This window comes from Macrobrachium nipponense, chromosome 1, assembly GCF_015104395.2.
Source record: "Macrobrachium nipponense isolate FS-2020 chromosome 1, ASM1510439v2, whole genome shotgun sequence".
Lineage (NCBI taxonomy): Eukaryota > Metazoa > Arthropoda > Malacostraca > Decapoda > Palaemonidae > Macrobrachium > Macrobrachium nipponense.
Window position 1 is genome coordinate 2,153,922 of NC_087200.1, and position 12,227 is coordinate 2,166,148.

Consider the following 12,227-nt stretch of genomic DNA (forward strand, 5'->3'; position numbering starts at 1 on the left):
CAAGTGATAGAATATAATGGACTCAGAGACAAGAAGGCATTTTATCTTGTCTTCAGCAAAGCTGGACCAGTTTCCTATGTCAAAACCTATAGAAGTGACTATTGTGCATGCGCATCAGCCATCTTGTTTTATGCTCAGACCGGCTACAAGTACTCCTCTGGTCAACACAGACGTAAGTCTATTCAGCCAGCGCTTCTCTATTTTGAGAATTTTTCTTCGAAATTACTCCCCAGAAATCATGGAATTGCCGAAAGTTGAAAGTTAAGTGCTTATTTTTAAGATTTAGTTAAAACAGTTAGAGATGTGTAGGTTGTCAGCCTGGACCTTGACCCTGGCTGACAACCTACATATCTCTTGAAAATGGGCCACAGATAGGGCCTGGAAGTACTCAAGTGTGGAGTAAAATTAAATGTAAATACTTAGAAGTAAACATGTTATACAGTAACACTGATGTTGTGGGTTTATTTTTCAATCTTCAGAAGAAAACTGAAAGAAGTTTTTGTTTAGTTCAAGTATCTTATTAATAGAGAAAGACCATGATAGAAGGAGTACATGTTGAATTTAGGGACAGGACAGCCTTTCCTAACATTGAAAGGTGCCTGATGCCACCTGTGTCAGATGTGGAGAAGCCACAAAAGGAAACTATTCTCTTAGCTGGCAATTTTGCATTAAGAGCTGTAGATGAAACTCTTCACCGGGTAAATGGGACAGGAATTTATACGTACATTATGAACAAGACTCGGGTGGCTCACCGTGTACCTACAGCCTTCTGCCCCTTCACATTTAAAATCATAAACCCTGGGGAAACACATTTTAAAAATTATGTGATAACCAGAAAGCCTGAACCATTGGCAGGACTGAAACCATTTGCTTCCGTTATCCCGGTTTCAGAAAACTCCACCAAAGGATGGGCAATGCTTCAACTTCCCTTTGATAGGCGAAAGCTCCCCTTAGATATTGCAACTTAACAATTTGGTACTCCAATGAGAAGGGTTTTTTCAGAAGGTACATCAGCATCAGAGTTTTGTGGTAGGACCCACCTCGTTAGTGTCTTAACCACTTTCTCATTATTAGCAGCAGCCACAAAAAGGCTTCAGGAAGAATCTAGGATGATTTTTGCTGTTGGGGCTAAAAGCCTCATGAGAACATTATGGGAAGCTGTCTATGAATTTTTGGACTTGCGCGTAAAAGCGTGAATGAAGGTACTGGAAAACTCCAGCAAGTTGCTTCCCAATGTGACTGCCTTATTACGGTCTAATGCCTTCTGCTGAGACCTGTTTGAGGAGTCTATTGTGACTAAAAAAAAAAAAGAACAAGCATGTCAACAAAATTGCAGTGTTTGCTCTGCTGGGAAAAGATTTCAGGAAAGAAAAAACCAGAAATTTCCCCTTATCAAATCCAAAAAAGGCACGCTTTGATAAAAAATTATATAGGCCTCCTTTTACTTCCAACAGCTCTCCTCATACTCAGGTAGGTAGTCAGAAGGGACAGCACCCTCAAAAGGGACAAAAACCTGCACAGGAAAAAGCATATCCTTTTCACAAGGTCCAAAAACCAGCTTATAGAGGAAAAGGAAAAGCAACACCTAGAATGCCCATTAAGGGAAAAGGCAGAGGAAGGGGAGGGGGGATCCCAATAGGAATTGTTTGGTCGGGGATTGACTTCAGAATTTTCAGAAGGAATGGAAGTGGAAGTCTTCTCTTTGGGGACAGCATTGTTCTCCACAGACTGGGGTGGAAATGGTTTCACCCCCCTCCAGCTTTGAAAGGGTTCTTTCAAAAACCGGACCCCTCTGTGAAAGATTACGTGCAGAAGGCCCTCTTAAAAGGAGCCATAGAGAAACATTCTTATATTCGTCACCAGGCACGTCTCTTCAGTGTTCCCAAAAAGGATTCTTCAGAATGAAAGGTGATCCTCGACCTGTCAACATTTAACAAACACATTGTATGCCAAAAGTTTCAAATGACTACAATTGCCCAAGTACGTTCTGTCATTCCAAAAGGGACTTGGACAGTTTCTATAGATCTGAAAGATGCATATTGGCACATCCCTATTGCCATTCCCTTCTGCCCCTTCCTAGGGTTCTGGATAGGAAAAAATATATACAAATTAAAGGTCATGCCTTTTAGGCTAAACATTGCCCCTGAGAATCTTTACAAAATTGGTGACAGTAGTTGTTCGGGAACTCAGGAGAGAAGGAACACACGTGATAGCTTATTTAGATGACTGGTTAGTCTGGGGAGCCACAAGAAAAGTGCCTGAAAAACCAGTCAAAAGGCTTTGTACTAAATTGGAAAAAATCCCGCATCACACCCAGCAGACATTTTCCGTGGCTGAGAATGTGTTGGGACACGGTTTACAGCCTCTTGTATCTTCCCCTCAAAATTCAGAACAGAATAAGGAAAACCTCAAAAGGTTCCTGACACAGCCCATTGCTTCCAGATGGCAATTAGAGCTCATGATGGGTTGGCTTCAGTTTGCATCTATAACAGATCCAATACTCAGGTTGCAACTGAAAAATGTGAACAAATTTTTTATGTCCCATGCAAGAAAAAGGGTGCGAGACAAATCTCACAAAATGCATAAAAAACTTGGGGAGATACTTCGGTCATGGACACAGAAGGAATCTCTGGTAAAACAGGTCACCCTGACTCCTCCATCTGTAGAAGTAACAATACACAGAGATGCCCCGCTGACAGGTTGGGGAGGACAATGGGAGGATCGTCAGGTAGCGGGGAGGTGGTCAGCTACTCTAAGGAATGTTCATATCAATTTCCTAGAGCTGATGGCTTTCTTTTTGTCTTTAAGGAAACTCAAACATCTGGAACAGACGAATTTTGCTGGTCCTAGACAATACGACTGCAGTGTCTTGTATAAAAAAATTGGGATCATGCTCACCTCCTCTCAATATGGTAATGTTAGTCATTCTTCAGATGGCCTAGGAAAACAAGTGGCATTTGTCTGCAATTCACCTTTCAGGGTCTCTCAATGTAATAGCTGACCCTTTGTCAAGGAATACAACAGCCTCAACAGAGTGGTCATTGGACAACCACTCCTTTCAAATAATGTACAACCTAATTCCACAACCACAAGTGGACCTGTTTGCCAGATATGAGAATCACAAACTCCCAGTATGTATATGTGTCCCCGAATGTGGACAATCAAGCAATAGCGAGAGATGCCTTCCTACAGGACTGGAACAACTGGAAGACAATATATCTTTTTCCTCCTTTGTCCCTGATTTCGAAGGTTTTGAACAAGCTCCTAACCTTCAAAGGAACAGCTTACCTAATAGCCCCAAATTGGCCAAACAGGGATTGGTTCCTACTACTTCAACAGCGGACGAAGAGGCCAATTCCACTGCAATCTGCTGTACTGTCCCAGAAAGTAGGAGGGAAAGTCATTTACGCATCCTCCTTTCTGAGCCGAGACCTTCACGTGTGGATTTTTAAAATATAATCTACCTTGAAAACTACTCACCCAATATTGCTAGGTACCTAGTGCAAAAACTACAGACATCATCTATCCGGCAATACCAGTCCATTTGGAGAATATGGTTAGATTATATCCAGAGTGAGAGCCCAATTGAGATTTCTATAGAAACACTAATGAATTTTCTTATACACCTCTTTGAAGGCAAATATCTTGCAGTTACAACAATTATAGCATACAAGGCGGCATTAACAGAACCCTTGCTTTATGGATTTGGGATTGATTCCAACATAGTAGTTGTCACTTCCCTTCTGCAGTCCTTTTCTTTACAGCAGTGGTTCTTTAGGGGGCCGGCCGGAACCCCTATATATGGTGGTATAGGGCGAAAAATGCAAAGTCATGAAAAAATTCATGGAGCTTCATATGGCAATTGAGAATACGTATACAAAATATTTCGTCAAAATTCCTCTTACTTTCGTAGTTACAGGGTAATTAGTTATCGTAACTCAATAAGCCTAAAACATTGATCCGTACTAGAAAATGCAATATTTCTTCTATTATCGTAAATTTTGATAATTATTGTCAAAGAAATTGGGAGAAATGGCATCTGTAGACATTCCCCGAGTCGAGAAGGAGACTTCAGGCTCAGCTACCAAGTCCAGTCCTGATTTAGTGCGATCACAGACTTCAAGTAGTCTACACGTTCTATTTCACCTCTGCCATTCGCCCGCTTTTACGTATGTTAATGTATGTTTCGGCAAGAATTTCATCATGCCAATGAGGAAAAGACAAGGAAAACATCTCGCTAACATACAGACGAAGAAAAATCGCTCAAGTATTATTACAGAATATCATAATATATGCGTAGTTAGTGAAGAGAGAGGGGAGGGTTGCTTAGTAACGCCCCCGTCTTGCTTGACAGCACACGTCACACTATGCCTAAGGCTACGATCTTTGAGCAAAGAGATCTTCATTTATGATAAATAACAAATTTTTGGTTTTTCAATACCCAAAATGGAATATGAAATTCATAATAATCATGATTTATTAAATTGTCTTTGTAAAAAAAGAGTACGCCTTCGAGTTTCACCTCTTGACATTCTCTTCCATTTTACGTTTGTTTATCTTTGTTTCGGGCAAGAATTTCATCATGCCAAAAAGGAAAATACAAGGAAAACATCTCGCTAACATACAGAAGAAGAAAATTTGGTGTAATAAGCCGATTTAGTGAAGGGGAGAGAGAGAATTGCGTAGGAAGGAGTGCCCCATCTTTGCCTCAAGCAGTGCCCCAGGCTGCGATATATGAGCAAAGGGATCATCATTTATGATTAAATTATGATAAATAAAATAGTTTTGGTTTATTAATACACAAAAAATAAATATACATTCATAATACGTAATCATTATTTATTAACATTGTCTTTATAGAAATACGAAGGAAAACTTTGAACGCCCGTATCTCAAAACTATACTTATTGACCTTCAAAATCTATCTTCTCACTTAGTTTTAAAGCTATAACATTGGAATTTGGTATATAACTCAGAAAGACATTATAGAACAATCAAATAGAGCCCTTTTTTCCAATTTTTGTTTCGTATTTTTTTTATAAATTTTTTCTCCTGATTTATAGGGTTTATTTTTTTACCATATTGAAAAATTCATATCTAGCAAAAAAATGACTTTTAGAAAAAAAACTCTTCATTCGATTGGAGGTCTACATCAGGTCTATATATGGTAGTAATCCCAGGTCTTAATATTAAATATCAAGGGAGGAGATAGAATTTGAAAAATGGTTATTTTCGGGATAAATCGCCCTGGCGTCACAAAACCGAAGGTCAGAGGCGAAAATCATATGCGGTTTGGAGATGTCCCAAGTCACCTTATTAAGTGGTATGAATATCAAAGTCCTGTCCTTAAAAAAGGGCATTAGCCGGCCGGCCCCCTTAACCTTTTTATGACCATACCCCCTCTAAGAGTTGATCCTTTCTTTCACGCCCCCCTTGCATCTGTGAATAAAATTCCCTCCCAGATTTAAAGGAAAATAAAAAAAAATGAGAAAGCAAAAGGGTTTCGAGGGGTAGATTGGAGGGGAGGCCAATAATTACAAAACATGGTCAGGGGTAAAATTCCCTCCCAGATTTAAAGAAAATAAAAAAAATGAGAGAGAAGGGGTTTCGAGGGATAGGAAGGGAGGCCAATATCATGGTCAGCCCAACGAGCCTAATTAGAGTAGTAGACTCTAGGAAAGTAACGTTAGAAGGCGATACTTTTACATTTGTTCATAAACTCCTGAATATATTAGTTCTCACTCTTGTTAAGATAATAACGAATATAATTAAAGAATTTTTTTTTCACTTTTCGTTAGGGCTCGCGCCTCCCTTGGAAACTGCTGACGCCCCCCAGGTTAAGAACCACTGCTTTACAGAAACCCGCTCCTGAAAGACTTTCAATTACTTGGTCCCTGAATAAGGGCCTCAGACTTTTATGTACGCCTCAATTCAATGGACCTGATGTAACCACCATGTGCATGCTTCAAAAAGCAATCTTCCTGGTAGCATTAGCATCAGGAACACGTATTAGTGAATTGGGCTTTCTTAGATGGGGATTATATATCTCACAAACTGCTGATAACCAGTTATTGTTACCCCCTAGACAATCATTCCTGGCCAAGAATGAGAATCCTTTAAAGAGGAAATCTATTCTTATAAGAAAACTTAATTTAGCAGACAAAAACATTATACGTACCCAGTTCAAGCACTAAAGGATTACCTAGAGGTCACAGCAGATGTTTCAGAAGGTCCAATTTTCCTACATCGTAGCACGAACAAACCACTCTTTCTACAGTGCTAAAATAACTGGCTTCTTGGCTAGAAAGGCAGAACTGCCATCTTGCTATGAAGGGTTGTTAGAGAGAAACTATTATGCCAATTCATAGCTAGGATGAATCAGGTCGGGCTGCTCTGTATTCCTACACCCCTATTGGTTGTCTCCCATTGCCACCAAAATCCTTGTAGATACTGTTTTTTTAACCAGACTCTAGCAGGCGCTAGAGAATTTCCCCTTACATTAAGACCAAAGGTTTGTTTTGTGTAGGGACAACTTTGTATTAATATGAGCTGCTGAGTTACAGTAACAGTTGCATACAATGTGTATAAAAGCTAATGGAGTAGTCTGTAGTTAGCTACAGTACAATAATAATTAATTATAATTTCTCCATATTTTCTTGTTTTTTTTATTATAGTGACTTCATATTGAAAATTAAATTTTGATGTCAAAATTCCTCAGTACAAAAATTTACTTTCCCTTTATCTTTTCAGGTTAAAGATTTGGCATGTGGTTACGGTTTCACTCTGTTTGCTGTTAACGATTCATCTGTTTCCTGTTTTGGTACTGGTCTTAATACAGATTCTCAAATAGGTATGCAAAAAAGCTTACAGTATCACATAATACTAAAAAAATTTATGCTTGTGGTTACTGAAATTTTTTCAAAATTAAATTTTATCATTATAAATGCACAACTTGATCATAGCCTATTTCATGCATTTCACAAATGGTAGTTTGGTATGTGCATGTGATTAAGGGGGCCGGCCGGAACCCCTATATATGGAGGTATAGGGCGAAAAATGCAAAGTCATGAAAAAATTCATGGAGCTTCATATGGCAATTGAGAATACGTATACGAAATATTTCGTCAAAATTCCTCTTACTTTCGTAGTTACAGGGTAATTAGTTAACGTAACTCAATAAGCCTAAAACATTGATCCGTACAAGAAAATGCAATATTTCTTCTATTATCGTAAATTTTGATAATTATTGTCAAAGAAATTGGGAGAAATGGCATCTGTAGACATTTCCCGAGTCGAGAAGAGACTTCAGCTCAAGCTACCAAGTCCCAGTCCTGATTTAGTGCGATCACAGACGTCAAGTAGTCTACACATTCCATTTCACGTCTGACATTCGCCTGCTTTCACGTATGTTTATGTATGTTTCGGCAAGAATTTCATCATGCCAATGAGGAAAAGACAAGGAAAACATCTCGCTAACATACAGACGAAGAAAAATCGCTCAAGTATTATTACAGAATATCATAATATATGCGTAGTTAGTGAAGAGAGAGGGTAGGGTTGCTTAGTAACGCCCCCGTCTTGCTTGACAGCACACGTCACACTATGCCTAAGGCTACGATCTTTGAGCAAAGAGATCTTCATTTATGATAAATAACAAAGTTTTGGTTTTTTAATACCCAAAATGGAATATGAAATTCATAATAATCATGATTTATTAAATTGTCTTTGTAAAAAAAGTGTACGCCTTCGAGTTTCACCTCTTGACATTCTCTTGCAATTACGTTTGTTTATCTTTGTTTCGGGCAAGAATTTCATCATGCCAAAGAGGAAAATACAAGGAAAACATCTCGCTAACACACAGAAGAAGAAAATTCGGTGTAATAAGCAGAGTTAGTGAAGGGGAGAGAGAGAATTGCGTAGGAAGGAGTGTCCCATCTTGCCTCAAGCAGTGCCCCAGGCTGCGATATATGAGCAAAGGGATCATCATTTATGATTAAATTATGATAAATAAAATAGTTTTGGTTTATTAATACACAAAAAAGAAATATACATTCATAATACGTAATCATTATTTATTAACATTGTCTTTATAGAAATACGAAGGAAAACTTTGAACGCCCGTATCTCAAAACTATACTTATTGACCTTCAAAATCTATCTTCTCACTTAGTTTTAAAGCTATAACATTGGAATTTGGTATTTAACTCAGAAAGACATTATAGAACAATCAAATAGAGCCCTTTTTTCCAATTTTTGTTTCGTATTTTTTTTATAAATTTTTTTCTCCTGATTTATAGGGTTTATATTTTTACCATATTGAAATATTCATATCTAGCAAAAAAATGACTTTTAGAAAAAAAACTCTCCATTCGATTGGAGGTCTACATCAGGTCTATATATGGTAGTAATCCCAGTCTTAATATTAAATATCAAGGGAGGAGATAAAAGAATTTGAGGAAAATGGGTTATTTTCGGGATAAATCGCCCTGGCGTCACAAAACCGAAGGTCAGAGGCGAAAATCATATGCGGTTTGGAGATGTCCCAAGTCACCTTATTAAGTGGTATGAATATCAAAGTCCTGTCCTTAAAAAAGGGCATTAGCCGGCCGGCCCCCTTAACGCGCCTCAGGTCCCTGGAAATGAACTGAATCACTTCTTTGTGTTGTCTGATCCAGTGAAAAAGCTGGGAGATAGAGAGGTAGGCATTTGGCTAGAGTACGTAATTGTTTTATAATAGAAAATTTTTTTTTTTTGTTAGTGTAGTCACTGTTTCGTTCATGAAAAGTTACCCTTTCCATGGTCTAACCAGGGCTCCATGGTGAGACCAACCAGATTACTGTCAAAGAATTCTCTTTTATCTGGTCTTGTGGCTAGGTATTGTGTCGTAATGATAAACATTACAACACAATACCCGGAGTATAAATGGACTCAGGATAAGAGGGCACTTTCTCTTATCCTCAGTAAATTCTGAACCCAGTTTACCACCATCAAAAACCTGCAAGAAGAAGTGGCTATGCACATATGTGCATAGCCACTTCTTCTAGCATATTGCTGTCATATTGTTTACATACTACCAGGAACGGACTAGACAATTACCTTTTCTGGTCGGTCAATGTATAGTGTACTGAAACCGCCACTGTAATTTAAGCTCTTTGCATCTCTGATTTCATCACTGAGGATCATGGAAACATCTGAGGTGAAAGCTAAGTGTATAATTTTAAGTTCCAGTTAAAATTTTTTTTATTTAGATTGTGGAACAATTATTTAATGTGTGTGTGTGAAAAGCCATAAACTGGTGCTTCTCATGATCTCTGATTGTTACTTGTAAAAGTGCAAATTGTTTTGAAGAATTTATCATTCTATTTAGAAGTTTTATCTAAAGAAATGTCCCACAATAATGATGTTGGCAATAGCCTACTAGGCAGTAGCCTAAAATCCACATCAATTCTGTGAGAATATGTTAGGTAGACTGTAGTAGATACTGTCTGTAGCTTATAACCTAGGATTATATATCCTTAGGGGTGAACAATAATAACCTGGGTAGTAACCTGAATTAAGGTAAGAATTAAGATATATCATGTTAAGCTATGGGCCTAGGCAGTATCCCAAGTTTACACCAAAGACCTTAGGATTAGATAAAAGGCTACATACTTTTTCCTTTTATATAGCCTGTATACTTAAGCATAGTCTTAGTACTCTAGGCTATCATGGGCTTACCCTTAAAGATGAATTAAATAATCTGGATTAGACAATAACCTAGACTAGGTGATAGCCTAACTATAAAGTTTCACGTTAGTAAGTTCCTGTTTTATATAGTAAACCAAATGGGCTATGAGGTAGTAGCTTAGCTTGAAGTCTATATTATGCCTGGTCAATCCCATACGCTTAAAGGTGAATTAATTAATCTAGGTTAGACAATAACCTATACATGGTGATTGCCTAAGTAAAAAGTTTCACATTAGAAAGTTACTGCTTTATATAGTAGAACAAATAGCCTAGGGCTAGATATAAACAACCTGTGTTAGACAAAAATATTAGCCTAACTATGAGTTTATTTATACAGTGTTCCCCCCGTATTCGCGGGGGATGCGTACCAGACCCCCCCATGAACAGTTAGAATCCGCGAATGTTTGGAACCCCTATAAAAGCGCTAAAAACAGCCTATTTTGTTAGTTAAAACTTAAGAAAAACCACTAAAAATTTTCATACTTGGTTTTTTTAATAGTTTTATCACAAAAAGTGCATTTTATGATGAAATTGATCACAAAAACCAGGAATTTGTGGATATTTCTCATAGAAAAATACCGCGAATGCATGAATTTTCCGCGAATAATGCGGGGAAATGTTCCCGAGAGAAATCCGCGAATGTGTGAGTCCGCCGAATCCGGAGAACGCGAATACGGGGGGTCCACTGTATAGCCTTTACATTTGATCTAGAATAATCTGGACGAGGCAGTACTCTATACTAGGCTAAGAAAGAACAATTTAGGATAGGCTTAATTAGATAACAGTTTCTTATGACTAAGGGTTGATACCTGATACAGTAGCCTATTAGTAAGGCTACATAATAAAGGGATTTTGACGTAAGGAAAAATCTATTTCTGGGCGATTGGTTCGTGTCGCCCAGCGAAATAATCCATTAATCCATTATTTCTAAGGTAAATGCACTAACACATACCAGAGAAAAATAAAATAAAGAAAAGGTCAGTATAACTGACTCGCTCACCCTCCAAGAGGGCGTCGGTATGAACACTAGGGCGAGTGAGACCACTACCACGAACCTCTTACCAATAGAAATCTCCTACTACAAAACCCCCACAAGAGGTGAGCCGACCCACAGAGTGGGCAGCAACTACTACTACTACCGTCCATGCTGCCGACTGCTGCGCCTCTGGTGGCCATCCTGAAGTTAGCAGACAATCTTGAGCGCAGGGATGGGTAGGGTGGGATTTCGCTGGGCGACACGAACCAATCGCCCAGAAATAGATTTTTCCTTACGTCAAAATCCCTTTTCTGGGCTCAGTTCGTGTCGCTGCGCGAAATCGTACCAGAGAATTAGCACAAGATTGTAAAGGAAAATAACTAAATAAATAAATAAGGTCTCAATAAAACTTAAAATAAAATAAAGTATTATAATTGCCAAAAAGAAATATACATACACATAATTATACAGGTTAGAAAATTATTCCTTAAAATTAACTTAAAGTTAACATATGTACAGGGCTTACATGGAATATATGTTGAACTTAACACCTGTGTATAAATATTATATACAAAAGTAAATAAAACAATTATAATAAAATTGATTCTGAACAAACTTAGACAATAATGTAGTAAATAAATTTATATGTCTTAACATACAAAACCCGTAACCATTGCAAAAGTAGATGTGTCACCTAGCATAAAAAAATAAGGGGACCACATCATAGAGATCAGAATATACAAATAATTGTGGGTGACCCTAGCATAAAAATAAGGGACACCCACTGTACCATCACAAGAGCAGCTAAGACTCAAGGTAGACGTACATGAACATGGTAGGTATAGACAAACTGTTGAATGAGATAGGTAGAAGGGAGAACTGGATCTTCAACTTAAGACTAAGCAGAGTCGGGGGAAACTATGTTACCCGCCGCAACTGCTGAAAATTTCAGAGCTTCCAAGGACTTTAAGTAATGACGCTTAAATACTGTCGGCGATTTCCAACCAGTATACTTTTTTAAATCATCAAAATTCATGTGTTGGAAATAGTTAATTGAGGTGGCAACTGCCCTGACATCATGAGCTTTAGGGAAGGAATCAGGGTTGGCTTGCTTAATAAAGTACAGGATCTGTTGCCTGATACCTTTAATAGATAAAGTACCACCTTTCTCTCTCTTAAAGAGAGGACCTGACGAGGATGAGGAGGTCCTGGACAGAAGGCTCGTAAGGTCGATACTGGACAAAGATGAAACATCTTGTGGAAGTGGTATAACCTTCCACGGTTCCCACCTCATCAAAGGGTCCTCGTTCTTTGCTAAAAAGCTACGTTCCGGAGAAAGTAGAACTTCCCCTGTGGGAAGAAATTCTATATGATCCGGATCTCTGGATAACGCCGACAGTTCTGAAATTCCTCGCGTCCCTGAAGCAAGCTTAATAAAAATAGAGTTTTTCTTAAGAGCATTATAAATGAACATGTCGTATTGTCTGTTTCTGAAGCCAGCTTTAGAACATCATTCAAGAACCAT

The 12,227-nt window shown here is 38.2% G+C and overlaps 1 protein-coding gene across 1 annotated transcript in view; it reads left to right on the forward strand.

Annotated features, from left to right (window-relative positions):
• Positions 1 to 12,227, forward strand: part of LOC135219096 (RCC1-like G exchanging factor-like protein) — a 173,908-nt gene that overhangs the window by 84,758 nt on the left and 76,923 nt on the right. Inside the window, exon 4 of the mRNA XM_064255532.1 lies at positions 6,751 to 6,850. Coding sequence (XP_064111602.1) covers positions 6,751 to 6,850 — 100 coding nt within the window. The remainder of the gene's footprint in view (positions 1 to 6,750; positions 6,851 to 12,227) is intronic.